Raw genomic sequence first — 26318 nt, forward strand, 5'->3', positions numbered from 1 at the left:
AAAGTAAATTGTCTTCTTTCTATGCCTTAAATGTTGAGTGTGTGGCTTCTTTACAAATGGGACATGCTTTATGCCCATTGATACTATACACAGACAAGTTCCAATCTACAGGAAAGTCCTCTATCATGCAAAAAATCATGGCACATAGCTTAAAGGACTATTGCTAGTAAGCATTGAACACATTGATGCCCTCCTCTCACATCATCTTTAAATCCTCAATCAAGGGTTTAAGTACACATCCATATCTTTTTCGAGTTGTTTTAATCCTGAGATCATCATGATCAACATGATACACTTGCATTTCATACACAACCAAGGAGATAGATTATAAATTATTAAGAGAATTGGCCATGCACTATGTATGCTGTTGAGATTATTGAAAGAGTTAATTCCATCCATATAAAGTCTAAGTCAAAAATTTCTTTCTTCACTAACAAAATTAGAAAACTTTTGATCTATCATCTTTTATTGAGGAGAATTGAAGGAGTGCTAAAGTTTATTATAAGATATTCTCCTATTAAGATGCCATATCAAATTCTTTGCTTCCATGGCATTAGAAAACAAATGATTAAATCATGAAATTATTGAAAGATATCACAACACCTTTGAAGGTGAGCCTTTAGTGATCTCATTACCATCATTATTGATGTCCTTCTTTACTTTGTATCACAATGCCCCACATTTTGAATATTTATATAGCCCTTTGTACTCTTTACTGTACAACACACATTCATTAAAGCAATTGCATATTTTTTTATACTGTATATCCATCAAGCACAAGATTTTCTTGGCCTTGTAGTGACAGTTGGGAAGCATATTACTATCAGGAAATATATCTACCAACAATTCAAGCAACCAAGTAAAATTCATATCAATTCACCCATATTTTGCCTTTAAGTTGACCAATCTTAACAAACTTATCAAATACGTATACTTTTTACACCCCTGATACAAAGGCTTCACAGCACTCTGCAAGCTCTCGTATGCATGTGCTTGTGCAAAGGACTCCATTTCAATATCACGGATCATATCCTCTATTCTAACATGCTAGGCATTCTAACCCACTTATTTCTCTTAGGACATAGAATTCAATCCTTTAATTTTACCATGTCATATCCATTTTCTATACCTCAAATTTATCCCATCACAAAGCAAACACACTCTTATTTCATCAGTATCCAATCAACTCCCACTTAAACATTTCAGACATTGACAAAAATATAATTTATTTTTACTAAGAACATTCCTTTTAGCATATTCAAAAAAAATTCTACCCCATTCCCATATTCTTCAATTGTTTTTCTAGTATTCATCTAACTCTAATTCATTGTTTAACTATCAAATTAATCAATAAAAAAATGTTTTAGTTAAAATTTTGTTAACTTAATCTAAAAAATTTTTGTAGAGTTTTTCCTTAAAATTAAACCTCCCAAAATTTCAACAATCATAAAATGGAAAAATATAAACTTAACAGTAAATAGAAATATCCAACAACAACTAGAAATATCTAAACAAATCAATCACAATACTAGAATATAAACTTTGTAAAGATTAGAAAAAAATTTAGCAAAGTTTTTCCTTAAAATAGGACATCTCAAAATTTCAACATCAATCAAGTTCAACTCATTAAACCTCAACAACAACAAAAATCAAATCAAATTCCTTAACATTATAAAAATTTTTGTAATATAATCCTAAGTTATTTCTAAACAAATAACAATTCTTCTCAAATTTCAAACAATTTCCAAACTTACGTAATCTTATCAATTTATAAACACACAACAATTCAAAAGAAAGAAACACAATATAAATTTAAGAATTGTCAATAGTTAAATTATAGAATAAAATAGTCTCCTTAGTTGAAGTATATTATTTCTTAATTTGTAAAGTAGGAGATCTCAAAATTTCAACAATCACAATATGAAAACCATAACAAAATTCACTTAACAACAATCATATTTAGTTTTTTATTTGTACAAATTAAAAAAAAAATTGGCAGAGTTCCTCCTTAAATTATGACACCACAAAATTTCAACAATCACGAAATGAAACCATGACAAAATTAAATTAGCTACAATCACAACATTAGAGATATAATAATTTTTCTACTCTTAACAACTTAATGAAAAAAATAAAAGAATTAATGAATATCCTAAACTCTAAACTATTACTTGAATAGCATCATAAATTTTAAACTTTTAAAATAAGTAAAAACTTTTTTAAATTTGTAAATTTCAAACAAATTAACCCCCATATGCAAGTTGTGTTTTTCACATTGATTTTCACAGAAACGACGTGAAAAATCATTACTGGTTTCTTTAAAAAATTTTATCAATCCAAGTTGATTTTTCATCACACCAATGTGGATTGCTTTTTGATGTCGGTTTTGAAAGAAACTAATGTGGACAATTGCTGGCTGGTTTTATTTTTATTTTTTTAAAATAACCTTTCAACTTTCCATTTGGTTGCCTTAAAAACAGACATGGAAACTTTTATTCATGTCGGTCAGGTACAAAATCGACGTGGAAAGTGTTTCATAAAATTACAACCATGCTATTACCTTTTTTTTTACATTGATCTTTTGGATAACTGACGTTAAAAGGCTTTGCTAATTCTTATTTGTGCAGTAGTGAAAATTCAATATATACACATACGTATACATACATACATATATCACTAACAATAACAATTTCAATATGTGAATTGAGCTTATAAACTTTACGTTGCATTAATATACATGCTCAAATTTTAAACCCATTAATTAACTACGCCAGAGTAGGTGGAAAAAAATGAAGTGGCTTATGGGTATAATTAAAGGTTCAAACTCTCTTGATATGATATAAAAACTTGCTTTGTTTAGTTCAATACTTTACTCAAATAAATTTTCATAACACTAATTAATATGCAACTTTGACATCAACCCTTATATATATTAACTTAGTTGGAAGTAGAGGTGGCAATAGGCCAAGCCTATAACAGAGGCTTACAGCCTGACCTACCTTAGGCTTAACTTAGCTTACTTATTAAATAGGCTTAAGTCAAGTTTAAACTTTTTATTTAACCTATTTAGTTAAATAGGCCAGGCCTATTTTTTTACTGTCTAGCCCATGAGCCCAACGGGCCGGCCTATTTATATATATATATATATATATTATGTAATATATCACAAACACATCAGTTTCACCATTTAATTTTTAATCAATTTATTTTTTTGTTACTTTTAGTTATCTATTTAATCATATTTGACTTATATATTAATTTTAATGTTATCACTTTATTTGTTATATTGTATTATAGTTGGGAAGTCCTTTCAATTATTATATATTATAATTGATAAATCAAATTATATATTGTATATTATAATAGTCGTAAAGAATATTTGAGATGTTTAAAGCTAAAATAAGAGCCTATTTAAAATGTTTACTTTTAAACAAGCTTTTAGACTATGCCAGGCTCAGACTTGAGTTGTAAAAAAAATCTCATACAGGCTTCAGGCCAAGCTCAGGCATTTAATTTATTATACAAACTTAGGCCTATTTGGCTAAAGTCTAACTTAACCCAACTTATTTTCACCCCTAATTGGGAGGGGTCTATTTTTTGTTCTTAATACTTTTGAGGAGAAAATTTCCTACTGTTGGCAGGATTTACTTTTTGGAATAATAAATCAGCTGAATATACTCTCCATACTTATAAAAAAATTTATGGTTGAATGGCAGGATATATGTAAAAATCATATGAAATAAAATCTTTAATTGTATGGGTGCGTGAAATTCCGAACAGTATTATTGGTATATGTTTTGTATATTTCTGTTTAAAAAATGCAAGGAAGATTAAAAAAATTGCTGTGAATATAAAATATAATATCATTCCCTAAATGAAAGATGTCAAGTTAGGTTAAGGCCGCAGTTTATGCTAAATGGGCCTTACGGTGGGGCCGAGTTAATAGTGGGCCGATTATTTTATGTTTGGGTCATTCCTCCTTGCTTTGAGCATCTCAAGAAGAAGTCGTCAGAAAATTGTGCGCCTTTATGGCGGGTATTGTCTAATTCTAAGCTGGTTCCAGGTAAAGAATTGTTCCGCAGGTACATACATACATACATACATATGATCATGGTGAATATTTTACGCCGTTTATGTGTATATATACGTACCCCACCAAATTAAAGGACTTTCTTTTACGCCAAGTTACCGAAAGATTATTTCTTTTTCGATTTTCCATTTTCACAGATTTTAGTTAATCATTTTGTTCTCAGCAGTGTTCTCTCTGTAAGGAGAATGGGGGGATGACAATTTGAGACCAGAACATGCATTTAATTTCAATTTAAGATCAACAGATTTTGAAACTTCAGTAAGGCACTAAATGTTGTTAATTTTAACACGAATATTCCAAAATTTGGTATTAGGACTTTAAAATTCAACAATGATATTTTAAAAGTTGTGTTATTGTCAAATTTTAGAATATTAATGTTAAATTTCATAATATCAATGATATTTTAAAATTTTATAAATATCTTTGCTGGAAATATTTTTGTCAAAATTTAACAAAAGTACATCTTTCGTGAATGCGTGCTAAATTTTGAATAATAATGTCAAGTTTTAACTCATCAATGTCGAATTATGAAATATTAGTATAAAATTAATTACATATTTAATTTGGTTCTTAATTGAAATATTGTAATCTTCTGGTTTCAGAGTAAAATTAGATCTATCTTTTGGTTTTGACCAGTCATTCTCCCCGGCAAGTACCCTCATCAAGATTCATGTTGGTGTGTGTATGAGGTCGATCCGGTAAGTGAAGGAAGACCCAAGAAAGAAGTAATTACTTGTAAGGTTAATATGTAATTTAAATTTTGAATTATAGATTTAAAGATGATTTAAATTTTAAATTTTAAAAAGATATATTATGAATCCTACATAATTAAAGTTGGAGCAATTTTATTTCTATGATTAACTTTTAATAAATATTTATCAAATTTATTTTAAAAAAATTACACTTTAAGCCTCAATTTAAAAGTTAAAGTTTAAAATTCAAATTGTATTTTTTTAAAAGTTTAAGGTTTAAATTACCCCTGAATTTATAATTCAAGGTTTAAATTATACATTAACCCTTTTATATTTTAAAAAATGTACTCTAATCAATAATAATTCAATGGTAATGAAAAAAAAAGTATATTTTGCATATTATATCAATTTTGAAGGAGTATGTAAGTTTCTTGGTTTGAATTGATTGATGAAGGTGAACATTTATACAATAAAACTAAATGCTTTTATGATAAATAAAAAGACAAAAAAAAAGTATGTGAAGAGAACTTTACTCTGAATTTTTCAATGATAATGCTTTTTTTCATTGATATTATTATGAGGTTTTAATACGCTCAAGAACCAAAAAAAAAAATGAAAGTGTACTCATAGCGAAAGATTATGTTACACTCATATTACTGCCACTAATAGCTTATTAAAATCCTGTCTAATAAGAACAAAAATAGTCAACTCTACACTATCTCATTTATATTCACCATAATCTCTACCAAAAATAGCTTTACTCATTATTACAATCTATAGTCTTCTTTTATATAATTTCATCATCATTTACCTTTTTTATTTTTTCTTCTCGTATTCTGAGAAATTTGTAACATTATCACTTATTAATATGCAATTTGAATTTTAAATTATAGATCCAAAGGCGATTTGAACCCTAAACTTTTATAAAAGTGCATTTTGAACATAAATAATTAAAGTCAGGGTAATTTCATCTTTACTGTTAACTTTCAACAAATATATATCAAATTGAGGCCTAAAGTATAATTTTTTTTCAAATGAATTTGACGGACGTTTGTTAAAAGTTAATGATGGGACCAAAATTGCTTCAACTTTAATTATTTAGAATTTAAAATGTACCTTTTTAAATTTTAGGATTCAAATCATCTCTACAACTATAATTTAAAATTTAAATTACATATTAACCCTTACTTGTACTGGCCAATGTATATACACTTCCAACCTTAACCTCAAATTTTTAATGTTTATTAAAAAACTTTAAACATAAAACAATCGCCCCACCATAAGGCCCATTTAGCATAAACTGCGGCCTTATCCGACTATACCCACCATAAAGGCGCACAATTTTCTGACGACTTCTTCTTGAGATGTTCAAAACAAGGAGGAATGACCCATTTCAATCTCTTCCCAGCTCTGAAATTTGCTTCAGACGGCGTTTATAGTGTCAAGCATTGATAGAACATGTGTAGTTAGTTTAATTTTCTTGACGTCTTATAAAAACGTAGTAAAACTTTTTTTTTTTTGGGCCACAGTAGACTGTTATTAATTTTCTGTATACACTTTGAAAATTCAAATTACCATTGAATATCCGACGATAAAAGTCAAATCAAATAAAACTACTAGCTACTACTTTACAAGTTAACCCGAATTGTAGTACTAACCATAATAAGTTGATCGCAAAAATTGAAGTTGATGAAGTCTTTTGGTGGGCCTTCAATTAAACGATCAAGGTGTACAGATTAAATCCTATAAAATAAAATAACTGTCCCAGAATGTTGTTTATTGGCATATCGTGGGGTGGCTTTTGAGTTAAAAATTGAGTCTTTGACCTCGCGAACATTCTTTTGTTACTGGTCTTCTTCTTCTTGGCCTGACTTTCCACTTTCTCTTACAGTTCAAAGTAAAACAACTCCACGAGTTTTAATTGTTCCTCGTAATCTCTCCTTAAAACAAATTTGAATCGCTCTAAATTGTACGCTTCCAGGCCCTTCCCTTTTGCTATCGATCACTTTACAAAGTTGGTAACTTTTTTGTTTTTAATAACCACCTCCATCTGTTATCGGCACTGTGAAATAATTTGAATTCAAAGCTAAAAATTTTTATTAAGGAGGGCAGAGATGACAAAGTATACATGATAATTAAAAAAAATAAAATATGTATGTATGTATGTTACCGACGTAATATAAACATTTTAATATATATATTTATATTTTAAATTTTGTTTATTAATTTTTTATGGTATAAAAATTATTAGTTATTATCTCTATGATAAATATTTTAGTAATTTTTTTCAATATAAATTATCATTAAATTGGTGAAAATTTTATCACCTCTATAAACACTAAATGATTTGAATATATCATTAAAATATAAAGTTTTATTCAATGTAATAAGCACTATTACTTGCTTATTGAAGTTATTATTTAATTTTTTTAATTGACAATCATAGTAAATAAATGTGTCAACACATTAATAATACTCAGTTGATATCAATGAGATCTAATTATATCAGAATAAAAATCATTCATGTCATAAGTTTCACTAGCTTGATTATTTAAAAAAAAGTATTTTTTTTTTAGAAGAACATCTTCAACAAACCTCTTAACTTTTGGACAAATAATTTTATAATATATATCAAATACATAACATTCAATATATCTTAAAATTTTTATTGCAATGCTTAACAAAGTTTGTCAATAATAATTCTCATAATTTCTTTCATTAAACATAAAATGAAAGCAAAATAAAATGATGTCAATATTTTAAGAGTATGTATAGCATTATCTTAAAAATAAATAGACCCGATAACAATCATATTTTCAAACTACTAAAATCGTTGCTCTATACATATGTAAAAAATTACACATAAAATTAAAATAAAAATTTCATCTAGTGTTTTATAATTTCTATAATGTGCCAACTTAGAGAAGCCGAAAATATATAACTTTTATATTTTACTGAAAAAGATAAAAAGTTAGGGGGAAACATGATCAATCCTGATCCCCCCTCTCTTCTCCCCTGTACATATTTAGTTTGGGATGAAAGAAAAGATCTCTCAATAATCGGGTACGTGAAACTTTTTTTTTTTTGTACGGTAGTTGAATTGGAACTCTCTTGTAAGGAACATTGAATTAATCACTTCTTAATTAATTGTCACCAACTAGCCCTTGTTAACATTATTTTATGACCTTTACTTGAGAAGGCCCTTTTTGACTCGGTAGGGATACTGTTGATCTTTTATTTTTGGGAAAATATCAAGGATCATTAGAGAAAATTTATACAAGTTAAGAATCATTTGTTGTCAAAATTAAAATGAATACTTATTAATTCAAGTTAGTATTTTATCAATAATTATCTATTTGGGTTTTAACAACAATTCATTCTAAATTAACAACAATTTATTCAGTTTTTTTTTCATTTAATTTTTTATAATAACTAGTCATTGACTGGTATAAATTTCTTTTAATGATCATTCATTGCTATTTTTTCTTTATTTTTTGACGAAATGCTGTGTAAAATTAGAAGATAATAGTTTTAAAACTTATGGTAGTTTAACTTGTAATATTCGAACAAAAAAAGGAACTGAATAAACTATCTGGTTTATAAACCTGCGAATGTGTATTTTGTTCCCATGTAAATATCCCCTGTGATTCCTTTTTTTTTTTTCTTTTGCCAACAATATCGCCTGTGATTCACATTATGTGAATGTAATTGTTGGAAGCAGCCTAATTATTCATTCAGCATATGCCAGTTGCTGGAGGCATAATCAATCACATCTAAAGCAAGTCAATAATACTTTAATCTCATTAGTTTCTGACGTAATTATCACATGGATTTCATGTTACCGTTGGGAAGACGATTGACTTGGTAAACCCACTATAAGCGCTCGATGCCACTAATTAATAGGTGAGATTCAAAATTTAATATTATATACGGCTTAGCAAAGAGTTTAATATTATATCAAACTTTCAATCGTCAAGTATGAAAAACTCAACATATCAATATTTATTTGTTAATATAGGACGACTTCTGGTATCAAAATAAAAACTTCTAGACAGCATGAGATTAGAAACGTCAAAAGCTATTTCTATCATTCAAAGTTCAAAATATAGAAGATCTTTTTTTCCCCTCTTATCTTTACATCAAGAGGGTTAGAACCTCGATGTCTACTCATTCTTCGGTTTAAGCTAATCACCTAGACTAAATTTAGGTGATGAAAATCACCGGTTTTATTTATTCACCCTCATCCTTTAATTTGTTTAGCAAACAATATTAATATTCAGACATCATTAATTATTATAAGATTATTTGTTCCCACCGTTCTTATTTTCTAAATGTCCTTTGTTTTAATATTTTCTACCATCTTCAATAACTAGTCACATCCATTGATGTTGGTTAATGGTTATTTTTTCATTCTCTAGCCAAAAAAAGACAACATTGTTTGATTAATGAATTTTCTCATGGGTTAAGTGGCAATTTGAACCTTAAATTATAAACCTAAAGGCGATTTGAATCCTGAACAATTAAACTTAGGACAATTCCACCTCCACAGTTAAATTGCACTAGACATCTGTTACTTTAAATATAGTGAGGCCCACATTTTCTTTGCCTACACCCTCTCTCTCAATCTAGCTCTCTCCTCCCTCTCTCCCCTCTCTCTCTTCTCTCACTCTAAGACCCTCGCCTGTCCAACTAAGTGTTAAGAGAGGAAGCCATCTTATAATTTGTCCAAGAAGCATCTTAAGAAGCATACACGTTGGTGTACCGATAAAAAACACATCTCACATGTACACACTGCATTCTCTTCAATGGTCTCATATATTTCAATTTTCAACATCCCTCATTGAAGTTGCCAAGTGCAAAGCAATGTTGCTTTTGTTATTCTTAGCCCTAAGCACCTCTTTCATGTCATGACTTAATCCATCTTCAAGCTTGTCTTTCAATGCCATATGGAATCACCACTAATATCATTGTCCTAAGGTTCGCCGAAGTCATAAGCTACAATATCAATAGTTGATTGTTTCATGTTAGAAAACATGTGAGGTCCTCCAACAGTTGTTCTAGAAAGATTCTTAGGATCCACATCTTAAGCCATCATCCTTGACTGAGGATCCATCGGAGTCGAAAAAGGCTGTTGAAACTCAACCATGAGTGTACCTAGGTCACTATGCCTCATGTTTTGGCATAGGCATATCCATCGTTGATAACACTTGCTAAGCTTATGGAGCCACTAACGATGACCTGTGATAACATGACCATGGCTACTGCAATCCACTTCTTGAGTAAAGGGCTGAGGCGTAGAGTCAGAGATAACTCAAAGAGACACAGCAAGCTTGATCAGTGAAGCACATGCCATACTTGCTCAGAATGCCAATACCCAAGTAGCTAAAACGCTTCTGACTCGACAACAACACCGATCATTACCTATAAAGATGTCCAACTTGAAATTCAATTGCATACTACATCGCAAGTGTTCATGAGAAAAGAGGGGTTGAGAGAGAAAGGGGAAAGGGAAGGTAGATTTCAGAATGGGCTCAATACTCAAATGTACGTTTAGTGCAATTTAACGTTAGGGGTGAGATTGCTCAAATTTAATTGTTTAAAGTTCAAAATGTATCATATATGAGTTTAGGATTAAAATCGTCCTTAGATTTATGTTTAAAATTTAAATTTCCATTTAACCCTTTTATTATTGAGGAAAATTTTAATATTTAAATATCGATCATTGATTAAGTTTAATTGGATTTCTTAAATCATATAGAAAGTTAATAGGTTATTATAATGGGATTAAAGGGAGTAGTTTTTAGTTAGTTTATGATGAAATTAAAGAAACAATAATCTTCAATTTTCCTTGCTTTAATTAATATATCTTACGCGGCTACTATATTGGAAAAAGAGGAGGCAATTGCCCTCGTGAAATAAGTAAAAATTACACTTTTTTTTAATTGCACTTACCATAAAAATTCAATTGCCCTAAGGTGGATGTAATATCACCTAATTTACTATACAAAACTTAACCACAATTCTATATATTACCATGATAATTAGGGAATGTCCAATTCAACCTAGCCATTTAGTTTGATGGCTTAGTCTAAAGTCCAATCCAGCTTGGCCATTTAGTTTGGTCTGGTTAGTCTTGCCTTTTGCACAACTTACTTTTAAGTAAGCTTTTAAATAGGTTTATTGGTTGGGTTAGGTTTTAAGTAGGTTTAAGTTTAAATTATTAAAAAAGTTTTATATAAACTTTAGATAATGTTCAGGCTTTTGACTTACCACATAGTTCAGGTTCATCTAGTCAAAGTCTAGAGGGCCTAGCCTATTTTTCCACCCCTAAACCCCATACTCTTGTTAAAATTATCAAGCATAAAAATATATCAAATACAAGTTTATAATTCAAATTACTCTAGAACTTATAGTTTAGGATTCAAATTGCATATTAATCTTAAACAACATCATATTGTTTAGTCTTGTGTTGTTATAAAAATGAGTTTATGATGCACATAAAATTAAGATATATTTTTAAACTTCACATATAATTTATTTGCATATTAATTTAATTAATATTCAGAATTATATTTTTTTAAAAAATATTAATATTTATATATGGTATAAATATTGCCTCCACTACAAAGTTTTTCCTGGGTCCATAATTGATCTTATTCCGTTAAATCACAATCAGCTATTATATATAGCTCGTGTTCCATGGCTCTTTCATAGCTGTGACTTTTCCAGGTACGCCAATCCAGACGGTGTTGGTTAGGCCAGGGTTGGCCGAGGACCATACTTGCCTTCACAAGCTCCTTACTTTTAGTATGCCAGGGGCCCATTTGGTTTTCAATTTTTTTAACATTTGAAAAGTCCTTTTACAAATCCAAAAATAACTCAATCCCCTTTGATTCATTTTCAAGAATTTTAAAAGTGATTTTGTTAGATGTGTCCTGCGTCTGAAAAATAAGCTTTTCATATTTGTACAGTGCTCTTGAAAATTTTCAAATGTCAAATTTTTTTGGTTTTGTTTAAAAATTTCAAAGTCCTTTGAAAAAGTTATGAAATGCATTTTTGAAGAACTTATTAGTTTTCAGTTGCTTTCTCATTTACGTTTTTCATTTTAAAAGTGAAGTAACGGTAATGCCCTTGTAGCTTATTTTCTGATCATACTTATATATTTCAAACAAAATTATTCAATTATATTTATTTAATTTTTCTAAAATCATTTTTCCTCTTGTTTGATATTTCTTATATTATTTTTATATATTTTTAATGAAATGATATTAATTTTTATTTTCTTTGTATACTTTTTTTGAGTGAAATCATTTATTTTTAAAATGTATTTGTTTATAAATTATTTAAATTTAAATAAATCAATATACTTGTAATTTTTTTGGAAGAGTGTGTTATTTATAAATTTTTTGTAAATCAATTTTTTTCAATATATCAAGATTTGCATAACGAAAATCTACCCTCTATTGTAATTAACGTCAGATAGTTAGTGTAGTTCTATAGTAACCATCTGATCTCTTTTTTTTAATATTAATTTTTTAATTATTATATAGTAAATAAAAAATAAAAGATTATAAAAATTTTATAATATAAAAAGGTTGATATGGGACTCACAGGGAAAATGACTTGTGAATATGAAACTAATACTTAAAAAAAAACCCCCTTGGCCAGGGCAAAGCTAGAAAATTTAATGAGGGGGCCAAGATATATATTAATTGAAAAAAATGTTAAATCTATGCATATTACTAACATAACATAATATATATATTTATATTTGATTTTAAAAATTTATAACAAAAATAAATATATACATATTCATTTTTTAAGTTTTGTTTATTGATTTTCCATGGCATAAAAATAATTAATTATTATGTCCACCATAAACTTTCAGCAATTTCCTTCTCAATATAAACTATCATTAAATTGGTAAAAAATTTATCTTTTTCATGAGTATTAAATGATTTAAATGCATCTTTAGGATCTAAAATTTTGTTTAATTTAAGAAGTTCTATTACTTGCTTACTAAATTTATTATTTAATTTTTTTAATTCATAATTGTAGTAAATAAATATATCAACATGGTAATAATATTCAATTATCACAAATTCTTTATGTCAACAAAATCTAATTATATCATAGTAAAAATTATTCATATAATAAATTTTAATAGTTTGGCTATTATAAAAAAACATAAATTTTTTTTTATAGAAGAACATATCTTAACGATAACCTCTTAATTTTTAGATAAGTAATTTGATGATAAATATCAAACACATAGCATTCAATATATCTTGATATTTTTTATTGCAATGTTTGACAAAGTTTGTTAGTAATAATTCTCAAAAAAAATTTCATCAAGTGAAAGCAAAATTAAATAGCATCAATGTTTTAAGAGCAAGCATAACATTATCTTGTTAAAAATAATAAGTAGATCCTATGGTAATTATATTTTTAAACTATTGGAACAGTTGAACTATATATGCATAAAAGACTTTTATAATGTGCTAACTTGATGTGGTTGAAAATATATAACCCCTTACATTTTACTTAAAGTAATTATCGATGCCCTATATTATGGTCCATAGGGAGTAATGTATAAGATATATTTTTACAAAATTATGTATAATAATAAATTTGATTAAATATACTTTACAATTTTATTGTTTTAAAGAAAAAATATAAATTTTAAAAAATCATTAATTTAATATAGTTTTATTTGTGAAACATAAATAGAGAATGAAATATAATAAAAAAATAAAGGTAATATTGAACAAGTATAATCAATAAAACATTAAAGTATTTTATATTTTGGGAGACTAAATTATCTCCAAATGTGTTTTACAAATTAGGATGGAGGGAGTATATATACCACAACTTACTTTTTCTTTTTTATTTTTATACAAAAAAGAAATACTTAATGAAAATTAAAAGATCTCAATTTCAAAGATTTTTTTTTAAAAGATGGTGAATATGAAACTTATAATAAAAAAATGTGCGAAACATGCAACAAAAATCAAATGAAAATTAGATAAATTGTAAAATGGTAGGCATGCAATTATACAACATAATAATAAATTCTATAAAAATAATTTGATGCTTATTTTCAACATGTAAAAGGTAATAAATTGTAAAATAAAATAAATCTGTCTCACTTTGTAAAGGAAATATATCATAAAAAATAAGTTTCTAATTGAAATAACTTCTAATATATATAATCTAAAAACAGGTGGACCTAGTTCTTATGGGCTCATGCTCCTAAAATCTCTCACCGTAAAATTAGCCATTTTGTGAAACCAATATTTATCATACGGGTTTAGGGCCTAGCCTAGAAATTTATTTTTAAAATTTTTATACATTAAGTTTGACTTTGTAATGTTATATATTCATTATTTAAAATATAAATTGTAATGCTTTAAAAACCAAAATAAGTAATATAAATTATCATTTTGAAGTTCAACTCCTTATTCTAATGTTACTCGAGCTTAAACCTATTTTTCCATTACAACTGACAATTGAGAGTTAATATCTCCTGCATTGCATGAGTATAGAAATCCAATTACTTATGATAAGACTCATTCTTTTTAGTAATTACACATCTAGAAAGTACTTTCATTATATATTATTTAAATAACCTTCAGTTTATCAAATTAATTTTTAAAAAGATATATCAAAAAATAAATTTTATTACAATAATTGATTTTTATCAAATTAATTTTTATCAAATAAAAGTTTGATAAGTGAACTTTTGAAAAATGAAAAACCAAACAAGCTCAAAGTATGTAAAGATATTGTATATATGTTGACCCAAATAAAAATATTTAAGTTTAATTTGAGCCAGATTCTGTTTATATACAGGTCCACGCCCATAATGGACAAAAGGCATTGAAATAATTTGATTCCATTCTCCTGAGCAAAAAATTTCTCAAGGAACTGAAACTAAAAATTCATGTGAAGTTTAAATGGCCCTCGAATCTTGAATGTACATTTGATTATTCAATTTTTCTTCGTTCAGCGGTATAAATAATAATATAATAATTTTGATATAACTCGTAGTTACCTTATTCAGAAATTATCATCATTTTTTTAAATTCATGGTTTCTTTAGAGTTTTATGCTATAATTTTCCCTTAATTTCAAAAATACTCCATCTAATTCTAATTCTAAATATATAAACTGATAGTTTACAGGTTTGTATTTTGGTTACAAACATAATCTATCCATATTAATTGGACAGATTACACGCGCGCAATCACCATAATTAGTTTTTAATGTAAATGAATAAAATGAAATATTTTTTGGAAACTAGTGCATATTTATTACAAATAAATAACTTATTAATTACCATCTCGTTGGGAACGTGCAATATTTGCCTGAAATTTTTATATATAAATATTGTATAGCAAGTGGAGCTTATTTATATTTATTGGTTGAGGTAAAAAGGGAGAATTTCAAGGGTTGGAAATGAAAAAGATGGCCCAGGTGAGATGGTGAGATGAGATGAGATGCCCGCGAGAGATGCAGCGCCCACTTGCCTATGGTGTGCTATCCATGCAGCTGCGGCATTTTGAATAATATGCCCACAGATACTGATATTTCGTGACTAATTTATGAATAGTCAGTTATTTCTACATAAAAACCCTAGAACGTTAATTGAAATGACTTTTTAATAGGTCCTTTTTTTCCATGCTTATCCTCCGATCTTACCACTCATACGTGTGTTGTGTAAATATGGGCCTTTTGGTTAATCGACCCTCTTTTCCCTCTTTTTTAACGCTAATAGGAAATAAGTATTCTTATTTAATACTCCCTCCATCTTTATATATAAAAAATCTTATATAATCTTTTTTATCTTTAAATATAAAAAATTATTAGTATTTTTTAATAAATGAATCATTAAAATTTTATTAAACAGGAAATAAAAAAAAATATTCTCATTAATTTACCTTAAAAAAATTTTATTTTTATTTATAATAATTAAAGATAAAATTACAATATTATTATATTTTTAATTAAATAATTAAATTTTATTAATTTGTATGATTCAATTAAAAATATTTTATATATAAGGACGGAAAGAGTAATATTAAATTAAAAAAAATCCTTAAATACCATAATTTTTTAATTGATCTCAAGTTGTTACTGATCGATGAAATGAACATACACCGTTAGATTAATTTAAATGCTTCGTGTTTGAATTATATATAGGAATCAAGGTCAACAAAATATAGCATTGATGAGAGGATGCGGAGTGTTGACTGCGCGTAGGGTCAGGCACGTGAAAGTGATCACGGCCGACATTCCAGTCACATCATTATCATCAATCACCATATATTTATTTTCCTGCCTTCGTCGACACAGATCTCTGTCTCCTTCCTATCTCGTTCCTTCTTTTTCTCGCCTCCCCAGTCCTCCCCTCGTAATTTGTCTTTATTTTGTTTTTCATTTTTCGGGAAAAGGCTTGTTGTCATTGGTCCTTCCTCGCTCATTCAGAATCAGGGGGTACTGGGGTAGCCGTATCAATTATCCACACAACACGCACAACACACCGCCCAACCAGCTCCTGATCATCGCCTCCCCCTGTGTCTGCTTGTCCGATCTTAACTTCTCACACGCGCACTCCGCGTCACGTACGTGCCATCTTATTTGAACGGCTTACAAATTAAATCCAACCAAGCGAAAATTAAAAAGAAGAGGAGGAGGAGGAAAAGAGATATTTAATGTGGTTAATAATTATTATATTCCTACAACATATTATATAATATTTTTAATTAAATTACGTAAATTAATAAAAATTAATTATTTAATTAAAAGTATAGTAACATTTTAATTTTACTTTTAATTATTGTAAAAAAAATTAAACATATTTTTTCAAAGTAAATTAATAAGAATATTAATTTTTTTCTTTCTAATTTAATAAGAGTATAATAGTTCATGCATTAAAAAATATACTAACAACTCCTTATATTTAATGATAAAAAAAATTTTAAAAATTTTTTATATACAGAGACAGAGAAAGTAACATTTTATCTGGACAAAAAGGATTTGGATTCTATATGTGATCAGGTGTCCCAAATCAACTTTGACTCATGTGGTTGTGGGATTTTATTAACAATTAAAAATTTATGCTTGACCGAAAATAGATTTAGATTCGAATTCTATCTACCGCCTGTTCCTCTTTTTTTTTTTTTTTTTTTTTTGTAATCTGGAGCTCGTCTCTATCTTCTCCTGGAGAGTTATCTATCCTCCATAGTCACCATCTGCTTCTCCCTTTTCACCACTTTTCTCTCTAGCATTGACCTTTTTTTCCTTATATCGTGCCGCCTTCTTTTTTTATTGCCTTTTTCCCTTTTTTATTACCGTGTGATCCACTCAAAAATCAATAGCCAACGGTTGGCAAATGTAGCTAAATGTAAATTAAAGTCGATCTCATAAAAAATTACGTACAATGGTGAAGAGGCATATCTCAATTTCATTTAAGTCAAGCAAATTATAATTGAAAGTTTATAAATTTAAAAGGTTAATAATTAAAATGCAAAGGCAACTAATTTCACCAAATAATAATATCATTAAAGGGATGACCCAAGCTGCTACTCCCTGTATTAATTCTTAGACTTTATCTTCATTGAATCACTTATGATTAATATTAATTGGTTAATCTAGAGTCTATGTAGTTGAAATTGTCTTCCAAATCAGTTACAACCTTTTCTTAAAAAAGAATGCTAATTAATTTTAGTATAATTATCAAGGAGGCATAAAAGTTCAATAACACTAATATGATTATATAGTTCCAAGAGGTATATTCATATCCTAATGGCAAATTAGAATATTCTAATCCCATATTACCTAATCTCAAGGTCCATCTAAGATTTTTTTTTTCAAGATAAACTCTAAACACCCAAATCTCAACTCAATGGTGGCCAATCATCAAGCACAACAAAATAAATGAGATTAAATAATGTAAAACTAACATTAATTATAAAGTAATTGGAGAAACTATAGTATATCTAATACATAAACAAGTTTATAGTTGCTTAAGTCATGAATAAAATATAACTATACATTCATAATATCAATCCAATAGTAGCAAAATGAAAGAGCCAAATCAGGAACATTGGAGGAGCAAAAGAAGAGAAGAAGAAGAAGATTAAATTATAAAATCATGAAAAATAGAAGAATTCTCTTCCTCTAAGCTCTTAAATTGGTGCCCAACCTTTCAAATCGCTTCTTATAGTCTAGAATGCTTCCCAAAAAAGTTGAACTATCTGAAACTCCTTGTCCTCTCATGTTTTCTGTATGAAAAATTAAAACTATGCATTTTAGGCTTAAAATTAGCTATGGCCAGCTTTGCTTTTAGTTTAGAATTTGATTTCTTCTTTGAAATCGTCATAATTTTCTTCCTCCACATCTTTCAAACTTTTACAAGGGTTTCTAAAATTATAATGACACAAATTAACAATGAAAATTACTCTAAAAGAAATCAAAACAAAATATTTACGAAACAAGTTAACTAACATCAAAATAAATACTAAACATGAGAAATGTAACCAAAATTGATTAGATGAATCTTTAATTGACCAATGAAACTCCTCAAAATGCATACAAATATGGAGAGTCATCACCATGTTCGGTTTCTTCCTTGCCTCTGCTCTCTTCTCGTCCCCTTTAATTTTCTTTTCCTTTCCTTCTCCTCTATTTTTGGATTCTCAAGAGTTTTATAATTTGGGGTTTATTGCTTGTCGCAATCCTTTTCTCCCTTTGTTTGATAGTTCCTTATGTCTCTCTCCTTTCATCACATCTAGAAAATGGGCAGTGTTATAAATGTGGTTTCCTTGATCCTATAGGCTACTATGCTTATCTAGTTTGTTTACTTCATTTTCATAGTTTTTGGTGTTGGTTGCCCAGAGTAGCTTGCTTCTTGTTTTCTTTGTGTCAAAGATGTTGGCTCCTATGGGGTTCTAGCATATCACTAACTGCTCATTGGCCTCTATGGCTCTCTATTGGAAACCTTTGGTTCTCTTGTTTGTCTTTTTGGCACCAAATCATGTGGAGATGAAGTTATTAGCTACTTGTGTAAGCAGTTGTTGCATTGTTGGATTAAGGATCTCTGTATCATCGTCCATCAAGACAGTAGTGAGTTTCTTCAATCAGTTGGCAATTTAGATTTGTATTTGGATTTTTTTATTTATGTTTTTATGTTCCCTTTGGTATTGTTTGTTTTTGTTTGTGGCCTTATCTGGTTTAGGAATGGATCTTTGTTTGTAAGGGACTAATGGCTGTTAATGAATTGCCCATTTCAAAAAAAGAAAAAAAAGAAGGACAATAATATGATGACGCATTTCAATCATTTTTCTGCAGTCAGATGAACTGTTGGACTAAAGTATGTATATAGCAGAGCAAAAGGTATAGTTATGTGATTTGATCTTTTTTCTGTATCTTGTACTTACATTCTGATCTAACAGCCATACAATTGAATCGACAATCTCTATAACACCATGTAAGACATTTACTAGGTGAAAGGATTTGTAATACTCACTGAATCTATCCCAAAAAATGGGGATAAAAAAAAAAGGGCATAATTATAAGGGACACAAATAAAGGCTATTAGTTTTGAGTTTCTCCATCGCCTTTTAATTTCTTCTCGACTGAAATGTTACCAAGATGTTCTACGACCGTAAGCACGGGTATACTCATCAATAAAATTTAGAGGGGCATTTTCTACATGCATACATAAAATGAAGTCTACTTTGTGTCTGTGTGTCTATATATACCTGATCAGTTAACAGTTCTTTAATGTTACATTCAAAGAAGATTTTACATAATTTACAATTACAAGTATCCAAGTCATGTTTTATTATTATGATATTCTATGAGGGATCACACCGTCGGATTGCTTGTCGTACATTAACCCTCTGCGTGCGTATGTCGGGAAAGTGTAAATGCAGCCCAAGATAACATTTTATATACGACGTGCATAACGTGCACACATTTTCTTTCCGCGCTTTTTTTTTTTTTCGCCGGCTGGAATAAAAATTATAGAATCATAAATTGTTTATCGAGGAACCTGTGGTGCTTTTATTATCATAATTAAGTTTCATTTTCAAATTAGACCTGTCACCGCTTATGTGTATTTTTTTTATCAAGTGACATTATATATTCCTTACACATTACAATATAAGTTATTATTAATTAATTTATATTTATAAAAAGACGGTTAAAATCTATATGTTTTAAAAAAATTTTACATCTTTCTAATCATGTTCTTAATGTAATAAATATAACATTTGAGTTATTGACAGACACCGAAAAATTTGTTAGTGGGGCCAACATTTATACTAAATATAAACATTATAATATTACAAATATTAATTAAATTAAAGTAATATACAAAAAAATTATATGAGAAGTTTAAAGATATATATTAATTTTATTTTCATCATAAATTTACTTTTATAATAAATAAAAGAGTAAATTGCTAGTATTTTTAAACATTCATGTTTGATAATTATAAACAGAGTATGGGGCCATTGATTGTTTTTTTGTGGGATGCAATTGCAATTTTTAAGGAAGGCAAGTGTAATTTTAACAAGAAAGTATGCCAAATTTTTGTTAAATTTAGTAGGTGCAACCGTGGTTATTTGATTTTTTTCAAAACATTTTCATTAATTACTTAATAAAGTAAAGATATAATTGAAAAAAATACAAAACTTACCCAATACCCTATATTTTATATTAAGTAAGGCTGAGCAAGATTTATGTACTTAGCCTTATATATTTAATATACTTTGGTCCAATCAAATCAAGACATGTGAATTTTTATGTATTAATCATATTAATAACAAAAAAATTATAGAATAAATAATCCATAAAAGATACATATGTCATGAGTTAATAAAAAATAAGCACCTTAAATAAATAAGATTAAATATATAATTTTTTTTCTAAAAAATGCTTTATATTATATGACAAGGGCGCATGGTTTTTTTTTTTTTTGGCCAAAACCTAAGGGAGTATGGTATTGAAACACTGAAGTGTTCAACAATCACGGAAGCCTATAATTTAATTGTTCAAGTCATATCTCATGCTTGGCTCAAAAAAAAAAAAAGTCATATCTCATGCATATATATATATATCTATATATATATCTATATATATAATTTACACACTCACACACCCAGGAGATATACATCCCCGCTCCGCAATTGGCTGTTCTTATCTTGATTTTCGGGTTTGAATATTTATGCCTGGTCCTGGAACAAAGATAATATCCCCGAAATCCTCCTAAATCCTAATATGAACAAAAATATAAAACAAGGAATCACATTATTAATCAAGCTTGCGAGATGCTCTTACCATGTTCCCTATTTATTTATTTCACATATAAGTCGAAGTCTATCCCCCACTCATTTATAAAAGCCATTTAAGAATACATAAACAATCATAAAGTCAACTTCGCCAAAATATTATTTTACATTGTTTGATTTGAAGTCTATTGCATCAGAAATTTTAGTATTCCATGCTGTATTATATGCAAATAATGCATACATATTGTAAGAAAACAGCTAGACAAATCTCTCCGTATTTTGCTTGAAAATTTAAGATGAATCAAATTATTTATGATAAATTCAAATGAATTTTAGGGAAGATGAAAATTATAAAAACATTAATGGTAATTGAAGATCTTGAATTGTTAAAGTAACATAGAAGTGACTGTAATTTTTATTTGTAATTAAAATACTTCTTATTAAGAATGGGAAACAATCGCATGAAAGTGAGGGATAGCACGAACAGGTAAGAGTGATAGTGAAAAGACACTACATTTTGACTCAAAATCTTATATAACTAGTTTGGTATAATGGAAGAGTTTTTATTAGAATCAAAATCAGAATTAGAATAAAATTAGATTTAAAAATATGTTTAATTAGTATGAAACTAGAATCCTAATATAATTTTAATTAGTATATGTATTTTAACCCTACTGTCATTTTCTCATAATTAAAATTGGATGTGAGATGAAGGGCAAATTGGTACAATGAAAATAATTTCAAGGAGTTGTACCAATTCCATCGTCACTTTGGTGGAGTCCTATTCAAGTAAATTTTCTTGAATCTAGATTATTGAAAATCAAAACTCAAGAGTGCCAAACATGTTTTATCAAATAATCTATTTTCAATTCTAATTCCTTCATCACAATCCTCACATGCCAAACAAGGTCTTAAGATTTAAGCTTATGGATTATTTATGTTTATTTTATATTAGTTATTAAATCTAACTTTACTTAATATAGGACTTTTCACTTTAGCTCAAATCCACTCACACTTGAATAAGATAACTTTTATAATTGAAATAGCTAATAAAAGGTCACTCATAAATTTAAGGAATATCACTTTTAAATTTGTGGAAAGTCAATCATGAATGAATAGATAGTTTCGCTAATCTATACATCATTGATTGAAATTTTAGAAACAATGATTTATGAATTTTAGAAAATGTATTTGTGAATTTATGAAATTTATAAATGATAATTTAGAAATAAGAGAGGGTCCAAATTATTAATTTACAATTAAGACTATTCATATTTACAATTAATGTTTTATATATTTATAAGTGACATTTTTTACATTTACAAATGACAATCTCTAGCTAAATTATTCATTCTATCTTCAAATATAAGACCAACTACTATGTATCTCCTTGTTTTTTATTTACAAGCAAAATTATAAATTTCAAGAAGTATTTATCACATTTTTTTCAAATTGTCCCTTATAAAGTTAATATTTATTTTTACTGAACAAATTTATTTCATTTATTATAAGGATAATTTAGTCTTAATTTTTTAATTTCAAACATAATTATTATACCTAACTAACTTTATTAAATTGTGTAAATTGATTATTTCCACAAAACTATGTATTTTTTTGTAATTGAATTTTTATAAACTCATTAGTAATTTTTCTAAAATTGATAAGTGACCGTTTAAATTCACAAGTGATAATATGTATAATTTCATAAAAATATTTATTGATTTATAACTAACTTTTTATTGATTCACAAGCAATATTTACTAAATATGCAACTAGTTTTTCTTAAACTCATGAGTCACAATTAATCAATTATTTTATTAATTATTTATTTTTAATTGTAATTAAATAAGATCATGGTTCTTTCATGACATTTAATAATTATTTATACTCCCTCATGTAAAAAAATATAAGGCATTTTTTAAGGAATTAGATATTAAAAAATCTAAGGCATTTTTAATCTTTTAGAATATAATTATTACCTTTTTTTAAAAAAGTGCCCTTATTGAATAAATCATTGTATATTTATTTTAGGGTGAAATACCTTATTAAATAAAGGTAAATATAAAAATATATAGTTAGTTTAAAAATAAGTAATAAATTTATTAGGGTGAGATTTAATTAAAAATACTTTGTATTTTTAAATGAAGAAAATATTAATTAATAAATACCTTTACTAAGATTCCTAATTGTCTTCTTTCCTGAATTTGTTCTATATATATTAATATTGATAATAAATACACGTCATCACAACTTGCTCCCTTTGCACTATAATATAAAACATATTTTAAAAGTTTTGTTTGACTTAGAATATATGATATTAGATAATTTTTATAATTATTTTTCAACTATATTACTACTTTATTTATTATCCTTTTAAAAAAAATGATGCATTACAATTTTAACTATTAATATCAAAGCCTTTATATAGGATATTTAATAAAAATAAACTTGAAAAAATGTAAATTTTTTTAAAAAATTAAAGTTTCAATTAATTTTTTTAAAAATAATTAATTAATTATTAATACCTTATATTTTAACCTCAAGAGAGTATTTAGCATTGATCGACGGCATCATACATGTATTTTTGTTTTTGCAAAAGTACAAAATATATAAAACGTGAAAACAAATGGCAAAGAAGATAAATTGGACCAATATAAATTGAATCTGAAACGTACGTTACAAATGCATAAAGAAGAGATGCGGAGAAAGGAAACAATTTACGTGTTTGCAAAACAAACAAAAAAATTGAAAACAAGCATGTCGGTAAAGAGCAACGGCGACGAGCAACAATTCGAGCCCCAAAAAAAAAAAAAAGGGTTACGGTGGCAAGCAATGAGGATGGAAACTGGAAGTGAGGTGGAAGGAGTGTGGAGCCAGGAAGAGAGGGACTCTGACTCTGAACAATGAAATTGCGATGTGTGTTTGGTTGGTCAAAACCTGACACGATACGAACTCCGATTTGGACTTTCCATAAAGGAACCAATGAGCATGAGATTAACATAACCACATGACAAGCACAACTGGGGGGATTCCAGAGAGAGAAAGTCAAAAGGACATGTGCTTTTAATTTATGGCTTGTTTCCCTGCTCCTGAGTATTGATGGTACGTCTGACAAGGTAAAGTTGATCGTCTTTGAGCCCTTCCACTCATCTCCATCATCTCGCTTTGGAAAAGTCATTCCCTCTCTCTCCCCCCCTTCCCTTCCCGTGTTTTGACTTTGAAACACGCTTTCCCCTATAAATAAGAACCCCCCTCCCTCTCCCATTTTCGCATCAACTCTTACCTCGCCCAGCCTTCAATTGATTGCAGCCATCTTCTTCTACTCCTTCGACTACTTCGTCTGATTTCAACGTTCTTTCCGGCACCAACCTTCATTAATTTCTTCTTTCACGCCTCGGCCATGGATGAGACTATTGAAGTTCCTCCCTTCTTTTTGTGCCCCATCTCCTTGGAAATCATGAAGGATCCCATCACCGTCTCCTCCGGGATCACCTACGACAGAGAGAGCATCGAGAAATGGCTCTTCTCGGGCAAAAACAAGTCATGCCCCGTCACCAAACAGCAGCTCTCAGTATCGGACTCCTCCGACCTTACTCCCAACCACACCCTTCGTCGTCTGATTCAATCCTGGTGTACCATGAACGCTTCTCACGGCATCCAAAGGATTCCGACGCCTAAACCTCCCATCACCAAAACCCAAGTCGCCAAGATCATTAGAGACGCTTCTCAGTCTTCTCATTCGCCTGTTAAATGCCTCCAAACACTCAAATCCATTGCTTCCGAAAGCGACGCTAATAAACGTAGCATAGAAGCTGCCGGCGCAGTTGAATTCTTGGCATCGATTGTCCTCCGCAACACAGATTTCTCGTATACACCTGAAGAGGACGGTGACGTGTTTGAATTGAAAACGAGCGGAGGTGATGAAGCCTTGAGCATCCTCCACAGCCTCCACCTTTCCGAGGCTGGCTTGAAGACTCTCTTAACCCTCGAAAACCGATCATTCATTGATTGCTTGACCAGAATCATGCAGAGAGGATTCTATGAATCACGGGCTTATGCGGTCTTATTGTTAAAATCGATGTTTGAAGTGGCTGATCCCACGGTTTTATCCCATTTAAAACCTGAAATGTTCGTTGAACTAGTACAACTATTGAAAGACCAGATATCCCAGCAAGCCTCCAAGGCTACTCTAAGAACACTGATCCAAATATGTCCATGGGGCAGAAACAGGTTAAGAGCAGTGGAAGCAGGAGGCGTATCGGTATTGATAGAGCTTCTTCTAGATTGCAAGGACAGGAAGCCATGTGAGATGATGCTGGTGTTGTTGGAGATGCTGTGCGGGTGCGCCGAGGGGAGAGCGGAGCTGCTGAGTCATGGGGCGGGAATCGCCATAGTGTCGAAGAAGATTCTGAGGGTGTCGACGATGGCCAATGATAGGGCCGCGAGGATTCTGTTGTCCATTGCCAAGTTCTCAGCAACTCCGATCGTTTTGCAGGAAATGTTGCAGGTGGGTGTGGTGGCCAAGCTGTGTTTGGTGCTTCAAGTGGAGAGTGGGCGAAAGGCTCAGGACAAAGCCAGAGAGATTCTGAGAATGCATTCTCGGGCTTGGAGGAATTCTCCATGCGTACCCAGCAATTTGCTTTCTTCTTACCCGAATTGAATTGAGCGTCAATGAGAGTTTTGACCTTTTATTTTTCTTTTGTATATTTTCCCTCTCTGTTGTTTAAGTCTGGTGTACAGAATTATTTTGAGAGATATGAAGAATAAATACCAGTATGGGCATCAATTACAGCCCATGCGGGGTAGATTGGTTGATCGACACATGGATTATGCTTATAATGGATTGCTGACACAAATGGTGTCATAGACCAATTTCCTCTCTGATCTCGTCCTCTTCGAATTCCATCTTATAATTAAATCGCTCGATAGCACTCAAAAAGTGTAATGAAAAATATAAGAAGATCATCATGTGGCGATCAAATCGCAGTAATGTAATATAGTTCATGTTGGATAATATCTGGCTGTAAATAAACTGGGAAAAAAAGAGTAATCAACCACACACACAAAATGACAACCATTAAAAAGTTGATTATCAACCACACATGACAACCATTAAAAAGTTGATTAATTAACATCATATTACTTGGATTTTTCAGGAAATGGACGTTATGAAGGCAAATGAAAATATATAGTGTCACCGCGTTGTTTTCAGGGACCTTAATCTTTTAATTTCCTCTCC

At 29.1% G+C, this 26318-nt stretch overlaps 1 protein-coding gene across 1 annotated transcript; it reads left to right on the forward strand.

The window, feature by feature from the left end:
* The first annotated feature begins 24330 nt into the window (after positions 1–24330).
* LOC129285246 (E3 ubiquitin-protein ligase PUB23-like) lies at positions 24331–25951 on the forward strand. The gene has a single exon (XM_054920838.1). The coding sequence runs from the start codon at positions 24480–24482 to the stop codon at positions 25737–25739; it is 1260 nt and encodes a 419-aa protein (XP_054776813.1). The 5' UTR covers positions 24331–24479; the 3' UTR covers positions 25740–25951.
* The last annotated feature ends 367 nt before the right edge of the window (positions 25952–26318 follow it).

The sequence above is a fragment of the Prosopis cineraria genome, unplaced genomic scaffold (assembly GCF_029017545.1).
Source record: "Prosopis cineraria cultivar Desert tree isolate PC_DT_omini unplaced genomic scaffold, ASM2901754v1 PC1, whole genome shotgun sequence".
NCBI lineage: Eukaryota > Viridiplantae > Streptophyta > Magnoliopsida > Fabales > Fabaceae > Prosopis > Prosopis cineraria.